Raw genomic sequence first — 16,492 nt, 5'->3', positions numbered from 1 at the left:
CGGAAAAAAAAAGAGAGACATAATATCATAAAAAATGAGTATACAAGATCCGGGGATATTTCCCCGGATAATGAGATCAGTTACCCCTAAAACAGCCATAACAATTAATAACTTGAAAGACGAGAATAAATTCTCATTTGCAGACTTAACATTATTGAACAATGAAATTCAAATTTTAAAAAAACAAGCCACAGAAGAAGGAGATCACGAAATGCTATCACAAATTCAATCTCTTAGTCAAAACATAATAGCAACAAAAAGTGCGAATAAACAATCCTTTACATATGCGGTGTCCGATAAGGGACCTTATACAGTATTCATACAAAGTAAATCAAGCAATATTGGAAACCTCGATCCATTATCGTTGGGAAAGATGTTTTTCGATAACGATGACTTCAATTTTAATATAAAGAACATAGCTAGGAAGGGAAGAAATCGAATTGGTGTAGACTTTGCTAACTCACGCGAGGCAAATTTATTTGTGGAAAAAAATAATTTCGTAGATTACGATGTTTTCATACCTTCATATTTGTTAACAAGTATGGGGGTCATCTCAGATATCGGATTAAGCATCTCCGAGGAAGACATTATGAAATACGCAGATTCAACATCTGAAATCATAAAGGTACGACGCTTAAAAAGACGACAAACAATAAACGGTAAAACGACTTACGTAGACGCGAAGTCATGTGTGATTACATTCCGCGGAAAAAATTTACCAAATAACATCAAACTATTTCACAACATAATATATGTAGACCAATATATAAGCCCGGTAATTCAATGCTATAATTGTTTGCGATATGGACACACAGCAAAACAGTGTAGGGGTAAAAAAAGGTGTAGAAATTGTGGTTCACAGCACGAAGAGACAGAATGCGAAGCAAAAAAACCAATTTGTATTTACTGTAGTCAAAACCATTCTGCAGTAGATAGAATTTGTCCGGAATTCGATAGACAAAAAAGAATAAAAGAGGCGATGGCAGTTCATAAATACACTTACTTTGAAGCCAATATTATTTTGAAAAACAATAGTAGAAATTTATACGCGAATGACAAAGAATTTCCAAATCTAACAAAAAATAACAGAACTGATGAAAATATTTTACGAACACCAGCTACCATTAACAATCAATCGTACGCTCAGAAAGTTAAAGAAAGACAAACACAAACCGTCAACAACACACGTAGAGTCAGCACACCCATTCAAAGAAAAAGACCACCCCCACAAATACCGGGATATAATCATGAAGAACATAAAAAATGTTTAATAGATTCACAATGTAATGATAATATCCCCTACGATTGGGAAGAACTTAAAAATAATTCTAGAAAAGAAAATTTCGATATAATCGAGAACGACTCAAACAACTCACAACCAAAAAAATCAGCGCAAATAGATTATCTTCTCCCCCATTATTTTAAAAATTCACCTAATAGTAACAATAGAAAAATTCAACTACATCAAGATTATAAAATAATACAAGCTACAGCAATCGTTCATCAGACAACAGACGAATTTAAAAATGACGAAGAAGACGATATGGAAATCAATTTAGATAATTAAAATAATAAAAAAAATCTAATGACAAACAAAATAAAAATTATACAATGGAATATTAGATCTATAAATTCGAATTATGAAAATATGATTAACATTGCAGAGAGCTTTAATCCAGATATAATTCTACTATCTGAAACCTTTCTTAAACCAATTCAAAAATTAACATTAAAACACTACAAAACGGTAAGGCAAGACAGAGATGACGGTAAAGGAGGTTTAGCAGCCTTAATAAGAAATACAATTGATTTTCAGAATTTTGAAATTAAAAATGACATATTACCAGAAAGAACTCAAGGAATGATCATTAAGATAACGAACCTCACCATAATACATATCTATAACCCACCCGATCTAAAACTTAATAATCATAAATTATCATCCTTTTTAAACCAAATTAACGGGGCTTTTATATTAACCGGAGATCTTAATTCACAAAGCCCGATGTGGGGCTCTGATATAATAAATTATAACGGGAAAATCATGGAGAAAATATTAGAAGAAAATAACACGATTCTATTAAACGATGGAACTCCAACTAGATTCACAAAAGAGAAACAGAGATAAAAAGTTCACGCCAATTCGAAAATGTTTTTTGTTTGACTCTGAATTTGACAAATACAGTGTATCAACGATGACGCGATTGCGTTCCAATCATTGCCTGTCTCCGGAACATTTATTTAAAATAAAAGTATACGATAGTCCTAATTGTCAGTGTGCAGAATACGGAGATATAGTACATATACTGTTTAATTGTCAGCTGAACAGGGTAAACTGTGATATATTATACTATAAATTAACACAATTGGGAATGGAATGCCCAATTAGTGTGAACGATGTCGTTTTTAGCCAGTCGATTAAGATTATAGAGTGTTTAACTAGTTTTTTAAAAAGCTTCAGGGTTGAAATTGTAGTCAATCGAATGTAAGTTTATGTGTAACTAACATTATGTATGTGATGTTCTAGCCCTGTGTACGTCAAATATCCTTTCCATCCTTGGGAACAAGGGGAGAAATAGTAATATAGTGACTGGGTACATGACCTCCGGTCGAGCCCAAATTGCCCTTCCAATAAGGGTAACCTTGAAAGAAGAAGAAGAAGAACTTATTATATATATATAATTAAAGGGATACATATTTTTTTATATTTGACAATTAACGTTTCATCTTATTTCAAGATTCAAGATCGAAAATTGCTCTTGTGATTTCATTCTTTCTCACCTAAAAAAACAATCCTTAGATTCTACAGGACATTTATCAAAAGTTTTTCTACAGTCTACATTACTTGTAACATCATACCAAATTGTTGAAGTTTATAAAGAATACAATTTTTATTGAAGTGTAAGGTTAAAAAAAAGGTATATCAATTATGATTTGAACTTGTTTGACTAATTTCATTTCGAGTATTTGAAAAGTACTTAATTCTCTATTTTTCTCTCCACAAGATTGAAAATGGCGTCTGCACAACCTGATTCGCCAGAGACTTTCAACAGAAAAATGCTTGCAGCTGCTATCGGTAGCATTTGTATTGGTGAAGGCTTCGATACTATTGAAAAAGATGCTCTAGGAACACTTGTAGAAATGTTGCAATGCTGTTAGTTACCCTAATTTTATATAATGTAATGAATATTATTACATTAATATGTTTCCAGATCTAAGTCAAATAGGATTGTCAAGTAAAAATTATTGTGAATTGGCTGGAAGAACAGAACCTGTTGTAGCTGACATAATCTTAGCATTTGTTGAACTGGGTATAGTTAACAGAGTAATATTTTGATAACAAGAAATTGATTTGAATATTTTTTTAAGGAATTACGGTTCCAACATTGGAAGATTACATGAAAACTTCTAAATATCCTTCATTGCCACCTATAGTTCCTCAGCAACCTCCAAAGCAACCAAATATGCTCACTGCAGGTGTTAGACAATCTTTACCACCACATATTCCTTCCCATCTTCCTGAGTTTCCTGTACCGCACGCATATATTAGGACCCCTGTGAGTATTTTTCTAGTGTCCTGATAGCCCTTTTTATCATAATTGTTCAATTAATAAATTATTTCAGACCCATCGACAGCCAACAATCGATTATGAATCTGTAAGAGAAAAGGCTGCAATTCAAAAAAAAGATGTAGAGAGAGCGTTGACCAAATTTCTTGCTAAAACAGCACCATCCACTCATAACTTGTTCGATACAGATGATACAAATGCATTTCCTTGTGAGTAATATCTTGAAAATTATTTATAATAGTTTCACAATTGTAAAATATTTTCAGTTCTTGTTAATATTGGATACCATATTTTCATTCATAGATGAAAAAAATTAAGATTAAATTTTTTTAATGTGATAAAAGTACATACATACAAGTTAGGTTAGGCTAGAATAGTTTTCTCCACATTTAAGGTACCGGGTTTTCCACCATAATTTGACCCCCCCTTTAACTTTGTTACTAAAAGAGGTACAAAAAAATTTTTTCTACAAAAGTTTCACGAAATCGACTAATGTTTTTTAAAATGATTTCACAAAATGAAATATATACAGAGTGAGCAAAATATTGATTGCAATTTCATTTTTTCAAATGGAACACCCTGTATATTTTTCTATATTTGACTAGCTCTTTTTCCCCTGATTTCAAATATATAACATATGTTTGGTCTACCTCTCAAATTCATGGTACCACAGAGTTTCAAATTTTAAGAACCACCTGGCATGCTCAGTAATCAGTTTTCACGTGGTAGGCTGCGATAACTCAAAATGCCCCTTTTTGAGTTATCTCGTTGGCAACTATATATGATATACGTTTGTGATTGAATGGAACTATTCATCGTATATGCACTACACAGAAGCGGAAAAATTTGAAATATTTTCACTTTATGTGGAGAACAATAAAAATAAGAAAGCTACAAGGAGAGAATATATGGAGTTGCATCCAATTCCAATTTATAGTGAAAAACGTATGTCATATCGTTGTCAACTCAAGAAAGGGCATTTTGAGTTATGGCAGCCTACCAATTGACAACAGATTACTGAGCATGCCAGGTGATTCTTAAAATTTGAAACTCTGTGGTACTCAGAATAAGAGAGATAGACCGAACATATGCTATATTTTCGAAATCAGGGAAAAAAGAGTTAGTCAAATATAGAAAAATATACAGGGTTTTCCATTTGAAAAAATGAAGTTGCAATCAATATGTTGCTCACTCTGTATATATTTCGTTTTGTGAAATCAATACAAAAAACACTAGTCGATTTCGTGAAACTTTTGTAGAAAACATTTTTTTGTACCTCTTTTAGTAACAAAGTTAAAGGGGGGGTCAAATTATGGTGAAGACCCCGGTACATCCTGACTACTTGTAGAGCTCAACTTTAATTATTTAGGCATAAGAAACAAGCCTAGTCAACTTATTCTCGCTACTCTCACAAACTCTGTACTTCTAAAGGCGCGTACAGACACAGAACAAAACAATGTAATACCTTGCATCTAGGCGTCTCTTAGGTTGTCGGTTTTCTACATTTCTTACCTTTATAAGTTACGCGATGATGTTACAAACAAATAAACAATTGTTACGCGCCGGCGTTTCGATACGATAGCAGATATTTGGTGGGTTTCATAAAACTTTTATCGTGGTGATTTACTTCATCAAATCATTTCTTTGTGCAATTTCAGTTCATTTTTGACACTTCCATAAATTTCAAACTATAATCAATGAGTTGATCGATCAATCAAAGTTTTATGAAACCTATTATTAAGATTATAAATATTAATCATATGTGATCATTTTAAATAACCCAGTTTGTAACAATATTCTATTTGTTTGTAGTAATTGCCAGTCAACCAACCAGCACACCATATCTGAGCGCCTTGTTGCCGCAGGATCAAATATTTGATCAAGAAGACCTTGAATATGATTCTAAAGAAGTTGTTGGACAGAAAAAAGAACATGTAAGAAAAGAAGATGTGAAGATGGAGAAAATAGAAGAAGAGGTCAGTGAAAGTTCAAGAAGCGAAGATCCAAATTCTTCAAATAACTTCATTGACAATCCTTATCTTGCCGCAACTAAATTGCCCAGTGATGAAGATATGGATATGTCGTAATTGAAGTTTTTTGAAAAATAAAAATACTTACTCTGAAGGCTAGTGAGCTAATGAAAAAAACCTTGAACAATCTTTACGTCTATTTGTTCGCTACTTCTCATTTATCGCTACTACTTATTTACTTACATGAACCTTTTTTAATGGATACTTATGTTTGGAAATTTGGTGGTATTGATTTTTTCACTTTTGAATTTTTGTTATGATTAAGATTTTCATGGTACTTCAAATTTCAAAAAACCGCTTGTCAAAGCATCCCCAAAAAATTCAAGGCAAAAGAAAAATGTATTTTATTGAGAGCTGATTTTGTTTAGGATGTTGATGTTGAATATTTGTAAAATTTGTGTTTTGAATGATTTTCTAGTTTTATCAGGAATTATGTTTATATTCCATTTATGTTGATATATTCAAATTGTGGTTGTTGCAATTAGTTTTTATGTAGTAAATTAAGTGAGAAGTCTAATATTATAGTGATGAGATTATATAGGATCCAATTTCATATTTTATTTAAAGTCTGTTCTATACAAAAAATATCATTTTAATATCAAAATTGGTAACAATGTAATAATAACTGATCTTATGATACTACTAGAGTGCTTCAAATTATTTTCTGCTGAAACCAAGTGCTGAAATAAAGCAGCATCTTCTTGGTTGGTCATCCATCCTACAATATTCTCGTTCTTATTTTGCACTTTCAGCCAATTGAAAAGAGGTTGGAAATATTTTATCATAGAGTCAGCAGATATCCTGTCTGATTTTCCTTTAGTTAATAACTTAACCACATCCTTCCAATGTTTTGATTTCCCAATATTCATGATATCTCTGAAATGAAATCTTTTTAAATTCAATTTTAAATATATTTTTGCTATGAAAATGTCTAATTTTATTCTTTTAATTATGCTTAATTGTGAATAACAACTCTAGACTTCCATGCAAGGCTTTACTGTGGTAAAATATTGGCTCTCAACTATAAGTTGGATTACCCTGCAATAGTCAGCTGAAAAGAATATTGTCTACATTTTTTATAAATTCTAAGAGTGACGTAAAATTCAACAAGAATATAAAAAAAAATGAGGAAAGCATTGACGTGAATCAGGAGCTTCTGAGCGTTCATTCTAGGGATGGGCAAGGGACAGAAAACTATCGATATATATTGTATCGATATTTTCTGACACTATCGAAATATGTTGGAGTAAAAATATCGATATATATCGCTGTAATATTTTAGTGTGGGAATTTTTTTTTTGAATTCAGTAAAGTTTTTCTATCAAAGAGGATAATAATAAGATTCAGTTGAAAACGACATATTTAGTAGTTTTCAATATTTCGCATTATGATTCCGACCACACGAAACATATTTTGATCTACTTCCATTAGTCGAAAATCCAGATTTTTAGTAATTTGCTTCCATTTTTAAAGAATATTTTCAAAATGAAGTAGGTACTTCAGTTTCTGAAATTCTACTATTAAATATATCGAAAATATTCGATATTTTTTAATATTTTGCATTATGATTTTGACCACACGAGACATATTATGCTCTAGTTCCATTAGACGAAAATCCAGATTCATCGTGACTAGATTCAGTTGAAAACATCATATTTAGCAGTTTTGCATATTTTCAATATATGTAGAATTTCAAAACTGAAAATGCTTATTGTATGGATTAATATGGAGTAGGTAAAAGGGATCTTGGGAATTCCATCAATAACCAATTAATGGTTCAGGACGTTTATGTACAGAAAGAAAGGTATTTAACAACGGCCGTTGAATTTTATTACAATTTTATTATGTCTATTTTTTCTTGAGCTTTCAGCAAGATCGAGACATAACTTTTTTTTTCGATGAGTAGATTATCAAAACTGCTACATATATCGGAAATATTCGATATTTATTTTATAGTCCGCTAAATCAGGATTTTCGACTAATGGAACTATGTTTCGTGAGGTCGAAATCATAATGTGAAATATAAAAAAATATCGAATTTGATACTCTGAAATCTATATAAATATATCGATAATATCGCGGTTGAAAATATCGACAAACGATAGTACCGAAATAGAAAATATCGACGATATTTATCGAAAATTTCCTGAAAAAATATCGATATTTCAATATATCGATATTTATTGCCCATCCCTAGTTCATTCATGCGCATATTGCACCCTTGGATATACCCATATGATCTAACAATATACAGATGCGGACTTGGGAGTGCAGTGTTGACTCCAACATTAAAGAGCGAAATGTTGCGATTTGTGTGACATGACCACTAAGGAGGGAATACAGAAGATTCAATTTCAGCAAATGGTAGAATAAATTAGGACAGTATTTGGAATCAATCAAAATTATGTTGTGACTTAAGTCTGGTCCTATATGTTGCTATAATACTCCAGTCTGATGCAAACAGATGCATGATGTTTACAACAGTCGGGTGTATAGCTTGTAGAAAGAGAATTATTTCTCTCTACAAGCTCCTTACAAATTTGTATTATTGGATATACCCTCAGAGTAATATTACTCTATGGATATATCGATATACAGTTCTGGGGTCTCAAAAACCGCAATTGACACATGAATGACCGGTAGTCTCAATTTAATATTTATTTTTTCTCTCTAGCTAATTGCCTGGCATGAATGCCTATTGTTGTTTGTTTTCCTTTCCACATACGATAAAATACGACCAGCTTCTCTAGATCTGTAAATATCACAATTATGCAGAGGTCCAGTATGTCCAGCTGCATTACAAAGCGCTTCAAAGATTTGAAATTCCAATAGTAGAGCTACATAGTATTTCATGTATGGTATATCAGCTGGAATATGCCTTTTAGCAGCAGCATCTAAATGTTGTTCACTTCGTAGTACAGGTGGAACAATTCCTTGAAATTTGATACGGAGTTGCCACCAGTCCGAATTCATATTTGAAACTCCGTTCCTGAAGATTTCATAACGCCACTAAAATCAGAATTTATTTTTATCAAATTTTAAACTTTATGTATACTATCAAGAAAATATTGGTAATTGATCATTTAAATGGCTCATCTGATGAAACAAATAGATTAAATTCATCCTCAGAGTAATAAACATTTTCGGTAAGCACATTTTGTCCCCAACATGAATTATCAAATTTGACATGAAGCGCGCAGAAATGAAAACATCAGTGATACGATATTTCACTCAATTCGCGAGTTTCTCCACAAAGAACGCATTTCTTATGTCTCATAGTGAATCAACGTTTCATATCAACTCATAATATATTGAAATAGATACCTAAATATACCAGAAATAATATAATAATCAGAAAACAATTAAACTTCAAGCGCGCCAAACGACGTGAAACAACGGATGACACTAGGAGAGCAATAGTTGCCAAACCTTGGATTTCAGCAGGTAGATACAGAAAATAATATTCTGCATACTATAAATTCGACAATTAGGAAAAATATCGGAATCCAAATATTCGAAATTGCATTTTTAATCTAGTATAGCAGTGACGGCTCGTGCCCTCGAGATGTGGGTCGGCCACACACACACACATATATAGGTATATATATTTTTTTTTTTTAAATTCACACTAGCGTGGTTATATATATATATATATATATATATATATATATATATATATATATATATATATATATATATATATATATATATAAATTTTCCCACACCCCTTATCATACTTATAACTATATAAATAAATATATATAAACAAATAGATTTCCACGTCACCCAAGAGGACGGGTTGGTTTTTTGTTTTTAATGGGAAACCTCACCTAGAATAGCCCTATTATAACCCAATATAAAAATGTAGTTCTCAAATCAATGAAAACTGAAATAAAATGAAACTCTTGAAAAAACAGAAATAATAAAATATTCAATTATCAACATAAAATATATATTTGAATAAACATAGAGAAAACCTCTCAGGAAAACATATAAATAAATGTATAAAATATAAAAAAATCTTATAAAGACCACAAAAAATATTGTGGAAATGACCGCATGTATTCTGGTCGAAAATGTATGAGCTTGCTTACCCTTTATTCATTTTTATAGATCAAATCAATTCGACGATCTTTCTTTGTCGCGAAGTCATCAATTATTTTCTCGAAAAAAATGTTTCCTCTGGCTAGTTCTTTAACTAAACCTCTTTCGATTGATATCAGTGCCAGGTTATTTAAACGGTCTTGAGACATCATGTTCCTACTGAAAGATTTTATTCTTTTGAGCGCTGAAAAACTTCTTTCTACTGACGCGGATGTTGGTGGCAGGGACAAAATCATACAAAATAACTTATATAATTCAGGAACATCGGAAACAATATTATTTGAGAAAATGAATTCCGCAATACCATTCAGCATATTTGAATTGCCGAAGATAGCATTGTCCCAGTACATGATCAGAAAATCAATACCTTACTACTATCGAACGGCATAAATAAGTTTTTTTCTGATTAAGACGTTATATCCCATAATCAACCATTCATTTGAATATATTTATTATATTTTCATGATCTGAAAATCAATAGCTACTATCGAACGGCATAAATAAGTTCTTTTCTGATTAGGACATAATGTCTCATAATTAACCATTCATTTAATTATCAAATATTTGAAATAAACTGTAAAAAGTTCCTGCTTGACGCTCTGCAATAGTATAACCGGCCAGCCGACCCTGTGTATTGGGAAGCGACCTTACATCGAGTTGTTGTGCCGTTCTACTGAGTGGTCGTATTCTGGGCGTATGTCGTAGTATCTTTTCCTTTACGTAGCGCTCTCGGTAGCGCTGGTTCCGCCATCGGCTCTCGGCCGACCTAACGTGATGACTGATGAGATGCTTTCAGTGATATTCCAGGAGTTGCAATTGTATAATTGTAACATTTGTGTTACATTTCAGACCTAATGTTACGGTGTTACGTACAATTCTGGAATAACTTGTTTGGGGTGATGTTACGAAAAGTAACCATTTACGATTGTGGTTTGTTACAATTTATGAAAGGGAATAACAACGCTGGATGCTTTGGAAATCGAATATTAGGTGGGTCCGAAAGAAAATATTGGCCGGTATAAGTTATATTATCCTGTTCTGAGTGGAAATATTCATTACCGAGGGAATTTGGATATCGAAATCGATAACTCCGATTGAGTTTGAATGAATTGAATATCTAGAACTATTTTCTATTTCCTGATAATTTTTGGGTCGGCCCGGCCGACCCTGCCGACCCTGACGAGCCGTCACTGTAGTATAGGATCCCGATATAAAACGACCTTCACCGAGATGCTTATTTGATAAAACGTATTTTATATTTAATTTAACATGTCAATAAATATATAACATATGGGTTGCCTAACAAATTTTAGTCCAGAGTAGGTTTAATTAATAATTAAAAAAAAAATTTTTTTTATTGGATAAATTCTATACCAATCGAAAGTATGAAGCCCATAGAATGTGCAAACGTTAGGTTGCCTATTTTTTTCCGGTCACAACTCTCGGGTTGCCAGGTATAAACAGGTCAATCTATACTAGCATTTTGCAACGGTCTGACTATTTAATCAAAATCAATAAAATTGAGGATTATTTCATTATGAACACGGTGGTATAGGGTTGCCTGCGAAAAATCAGTCCAGAATCCCGGTTGTCGAATTTTTAAAAGTTAAATATTGCTGCGAGAGAGGACACAGCATGGCAGCTGTTTGAAGTCCGTTTAGTGAAAGAAAGAGAGTGCGCATGCTATTTGTTCTTGGAAATGAAAAGGATAGGGATAGACTCGTATATGCGTGCATCATTTTGGAGCAGATAATTATCAAAATAGATGAATAGTTATTTAATTTTTTTTTTAATCAATTAATTATTTATATGTGTATATTTTTATGTGACACTAAATGAAAAGGATAGCGATAGACTCGTGTATGCGTGCATCATTTTGGAGTAGATAATTTTTGAAATAGAGGAATAGTTATTTAATTTTTTTTTTAATCAATTATTTATGTGTGTATATTTTTTATGTGACACTAAAGTATCTTTACTAAAAAAGAAGGTTATAGTAATACATGTATAATACTAATCTTGCAAATTTCATCTTTATTATTAGACGACAAAATGAAAAACAACAATTAAAAAAATACTTCTGTTTATCATAAAAAATTATAAATACAAAAATTTTTTGAAATAATTCAGGTTCCGAGTCATCGGACATATAACTATGATCTCCAACTTCTGTATCTTCTTCGTCATCATCACTCTCCGTTTCAGTTCTTTCGACAATGCCTTCTATCTTCAAAGGTGTATGATCCCCAATGAATCCTACTGATTTAAAATATTCATCTAAGAACCAACCGCAGTTCTCAGGCTGAAGTTTCACGCATATTGGATTCGTTGCATTAAGCCACATGGAATTTACAAAAATAGTCCGTGAAATTTTCTGAATTAATGATATCCAGCATGGTGGTATGGAGTTGGAGTCGAAGCCTTTTATTTTTTCTAAGAAGTGCTCGCTGTCTTCTTTGGCAGAATAATTTTTCATAAAAATGCGATGTTTTTTTATATTGTTTCCATTTTTTGTTTTGATGCGGTTAATAGCCGAAAATATTCTCTTGCATTTGGCATTCGAAATCTGAAATATGCAGCCACCCAAATTTGTCGATGAAATTCCAGTTAGACATTTTTTTTCCACTGAATAGAATACCAAATGTGAGATAATGGTATACCCTTCGGATATTCCATCATTCTTCGTATTTATTTTCAGCCGATAGAAGTTTTATGATTTTATTATGTTTAAGTAGGTACGTTCTTCTAGAAACACGTAGAACGTGGAACCTCAATGAGAATGAACAATGAATTGATTCATAGAAACAGTCTAGACATCCGAATTTCCATATTCCCAATCGTCTCGGTTATATTTTTTAAAACTACCAAAATCTACTAAAATCTACCAAAGGATTTCTTCCTACTAAAAACTCCATGAAAATGCGAAAAATCTACTAAAAAAGTAGATTTCTACTAAATCTGGTCACACTGTATACGATTCTATCGCTATCCTTTTCATTTCCAAGAACAAATAGCATGCGCACTCTCTTTCTTTCACTGGACGGACTTCAAACAGCTGCTATGCTGTGTCCTCTCTCGCAGCAATATTCAACTTTTCAAAATTCGACAACGGGGATTCTGGACTGATTTTTCGCAGGCAACCCTATACCACCGTGTTCATAATGAAATAATCTTTAATTTTATTGATTTTGATTAAATAGTCAGACCGTTGCAAAATGCTAGTATAGATTGACCTGTTTATACCTGGCAACCCGAGAGTTGTGACCGGAAAAAAATAGGCAACCTAACGTTTGCACATTCTATGGGCTTCATACTTCCGATTGGTATAGAATTTATTTAATAAGTAAACCGGTGCAATGTTCGAAAAAAAAATTTTTTTTAATTATTAATTAAACCTACTCTGGACTAAAATTTTTCAGGCAACCCATATGTGATATATTTATTGACATGTTAAATTAAATATAAAATACCTTTTATCAAATAAGCATCTCGGTGAAGGTCGTTTTATATCGGGATCTTAGACTAATCGGGAATCACTCAAATGATTATATTTCATTCAATATTCAATATAATATACATTCATAATGATGTAGTAAAATTGTGGATTTGAAAATATATCACAATCCGACAACGTAATGTAACCATGTTGGGGGACATGTAAAAATTGCGTATACTTCCTCTATCTGTTTATTACTCTATGAATTCATCATAACGAGAGTGTATTACAAATACCTATATTTTTCCGAGAAGGCGAACCGTTTCAAGACTATTATGAAAATAAAGCGTTTAAGGCAGTATTAATAGAAAAGTGTTCGATTGATTTTCTCGAAAATCTTCGAAATCTCCACACAGTTTTATGAGATGCAGAAATACGGAGACAGCACTTTTCGAAATAATTAAGTTTGTAATTAATACAATGGAGTCCAGAGACATTCCGATTGGAGTGTTTCTGGACTTATCGAAAGCATTTGATTACGTGCAGCATGATCTCTCCTCCTGAAGAAACTGTAAATTTATGGTGTGAGTGACAAACAACCACAGTTCTCAACAAATCGAAAACAGTTTATCATGGTATCAAGAATCGCCGTCCGTATGCCTGAATCTGTCTCCGCCGATCCTGAATTATGGTTGCCATGGCTGAAGGAAATTTCCACAGCGCGAGGGTGACATATAGGACCGGACTGAGTTCAGATATATCGTGGGCGCCCTACCAGACAAATACGCAATTGAGGTGAAGGACATAATCATGAATCCATCTCTACCGAAGAGGCCTATTACAGGTTGAGGATGGAGCTGATTCAACGTCGGTGTGCCAAGCAAGAAGAAAAGACTCGACGCACCTGGAGCGTGAAAAAATGGGAGATCGTAAGCCATCACAATTTATTCCCCCTTAAGAGGGCTTTGCAGATCGAATCGTCCAGGAAAGCCTGATGAAATCCCTGTGGATGAACCGTCTGTCCAAACGTTTGTCGTTGGCCAATGTCAAATACAGCAACCTCCTAGACTTGGTCGTCTACACAGACCACATAATGGAAGCCTCTCGACCTTCCAGTTCAACAGGTAACAACCAGGAGATAGCAACCCTGAGAGCGCAGCTGGCAGCCCATGTAGACCGATCCCGGAGAAACAGAAGCCGAGGCCATTCCTATCATCGCCCAAAAAGCCATAGTCGAAACCGACAGACAACCGATGGCAAGTATTGGCGTCACTAGAGATTTGATGGCAGGTCTACCAACACAGGAAACGAGGGAGGCTTTCACAGGAGATGGCCAGTGATCCCAGCCTATTGACGCGCCGCATGTTCATCACGTGTATGGATTCCAAGCTGCAGTTTCTGGTCGACACTTGAGCAGATCTGCGCGTCTTTCCACGTAGTGGAGTCACTGGCAGAAGAGAGCAGTCCGACTACGTCCTGTAAGCAGCGAATGTGATACCCATCGCCACATATGGTACATTAACCATCCTCACGCTGAACTTATAAGTACGCCGAGATTTCTCATAGAGGTTTCTCATAGCAGATGTATCCTGCTTGAGTTTCTACAACCTGCTAGTGGACATAAGGAACCAAAGACTAGACTTGGACGGAAGACGGAACCACCCAACTCACTATCCGAGGTGAAATGACTTAGTGTAACATCCCAGAAGTGAATATTGTGGACGTATCCTCCAGGTACCACGAATTTTTTACGTCTTTGCCCTCGGACGAATCAAAAACAACACCAGGCATCATATCAAGATCGATTCGAGACCACGACGCTTAGCAGCGGAGAAGTTCAAAGCAGCCAAGAATGAGTTCGAAGCCATGCTCCGACTATAGGAATCGCCCGTCCATTCAACAGCCCATGATCGTTCCCATTGCACCTCTCACCAAAGAAGGGTATAGAAGAATGCAGACCGTGTGGAGATAAACAAATTCCCAGACCATCCCTGACCAGTATCCTATGAGGCACATCCAGAACTACGATCACATCCTTCAAAGTAAGAAAATCTTCTCAACCATCGACCTATTGCGAGCGTAAAACCAGATTCCCTTAGCCAAAGAAGACGTAGACAAGACAGCCATCACGACTCCATTTGGGTTATTCGAGCTCCCGGTTATGATGTTTGGACTACGAAATGCTGCCCAGACCTTCCAGAGATTCATCGATGAAGTTTTACGAGGACTGGAATTCTGCTTCAGCTACATCGATGACTTGCTGATCGCCTCATCATCCGAAGAGGAATATATGGAACACATTCTCATCATATTTGAGAGAATCCAAAACTACTCCATCATACTCAATACAGCGAAGTGTGTTTTCGAACAACTCGAAGTGAAGTTCGAAGGCTATCTCGTCTCGCCTGAAGGTACAAAACCTCTACCAGATAGAGTTCAAGACATCCTGGAGTACAGCAAACTGTCCACCGCCAAAAACCTTTGACGATTTTTGGGTATTTTAAACTTCTATCCTCGTTTTATACATAAAGCCGCTCAACGACCTACTGGTTCCAACGCTAAAAGGGAAAGCGAAAATCCAGTGGACCTCAGAAGCTACTACAGCCTTTGCAGAAAGGAAGGAAGAAAATGCTAACCCCAGCAACATTGCTGGCGCACCTCTAGCCTTGCTAACCGACGTATAAGACACTGCAGTCGGAGTGACTCTTTAGCAAATGGTCGACAACAATTGGCAACCACTGGCATACTTCTCGAAGAAGCTCTCACTACCAGAAATCCGATATGGAATCTATGACCGAGAACTACTAGCCATAAAGCATTTCAGGAATATGGTAGAAGCCCGAAACTTCAAATACTAATTATATTGGCATATTATAAATTTATATTGTTAATTATTACTCACCAAATCAACAAGATAGGCAAAAGGTGCATATGCAACCTTTTTTAATGCCAATTCAAATAAAAATCTTATATTTGTCTCATAGTTGCTCGTATCATTATTGAACAATCCAACAAGATGTAGATGAGTTGGATTATAAACAGACAAGCTAATAGCATTTGCTATTCCTTCATGGAAACCTGAAGGGGATATTTTAAAAATTAAATAGTTTTCCTTCAAGTTTTTATGACTCACTCGTCATGAGAATATAGTTACCTGGATTAGCTCCATCTCTGTAGAGAAAAGGTTGACCAGCGTAATATAAATAATATTGTATATGGGCCATTTCGTGATGCGTTGTTATCAAATCTGACAATTTGACTTCTGTACATTGTTTTATTCTGAAATTTTAGGATAGCTAAAAATACTGTTTTGAATCAGAATCTAACCTTGTAGGTAAGTGGAAAAGAATTCA

The 16,492-nt window shown here is 34.1% G+C and overlaps 2 protein-coding genes across 5 annotated transcripts in view; one reads left to right on the top strand and one right to left on the bottom strand.

The window, feature by feature from the left end:
- The first annotated feature begins 2,662 nt into the window (after positions 1-2,662).
- LOC123683428 (transcription initiation factor TFIID subunit 8-like) lies at positions 2,663-6,534 on the top strand. 2 transcript variants are annotated; one of them, XM_045622473.1, is made up of 6 exons: positions 2,663-2,914; positions 3,003-3,154; positions 3,213-3,311; positions 3,370-3,557; positions 3,625-3,778; positions 5,382-6,154. In XM_045622473.1, exons 2-6 carry the CDS (start codon positions 3,013-3,015, stop codon positions 5,654-5,656), a joined length of 858 nt encoding a protein of 285 aa, XP_045478429.1. In that variant the 5' UTR covers positions 2,663-2,914; positions 3,003-3,012; the 3' UTR covers positions 5,657-6,154. The 2 variants fall into 2 exon arrangements, with proteins under 2 accessions (XP_045478429.1, XP_045478419.1); XM_045622463.1 differs by having other exon boundaries at positions 2,664-2,918; positions 3,006-3,154; positions 5,382-6,534.
- The window catches only part of LOC123683414 (angiotensin-converting enzyme-like), a 28,170-nt gene continuing 17,777 nt past the window's right edge, over positions 6,100-16,492 (bottom strand). For 2 of the 3 annotated variants that reach the window (XM_045622434.1, XM_045622450.1), the window contains exons 6-9: positions 16,273-16,418; positions 16,042-16,217; positions 8,325-8,608; positions 6,100-6,475 (exon numbers count right to left, since the gene is read on the bottom strand). In XM_045622434.1, coding sequence (XP_045478390.1) covers positions 6,187-6,475; positions 8,325-8,608; positions 16,042-16,217; positions 16,273-16,418 — 895 coding nt within the window. In that variant the 3' untranslated portion in view covers positions 6,100-6,186. The remainder of the gene's footprint in view (positions 6,476-8,324; positions 8,609-16,041; positions 16,218-16,272; positions 16,419-16,492) is intronic. The other variant, XM_045622441.1, reaches the window with a different exon arrangement.

The sequence above is a fragment of the Harmonia axyridis genome, chromosome 1 (assembly GCF_914767665.1).
Source record: "Harmonia axyridis chromosome 1, icHarAxyr1.1, whole genome shotgun sequence".
NCBI lineage: Eukaryota > Metazoa > Arthropoda > Insecta > Coleoptera > Coccinellidae > Harmonia > Harmonia axyridis.
The sequence above is the reverse complement of the archived record's forward strand: the minus strand, read 5'-3'. Positions and strand labels throughout refer to the sequence as shown.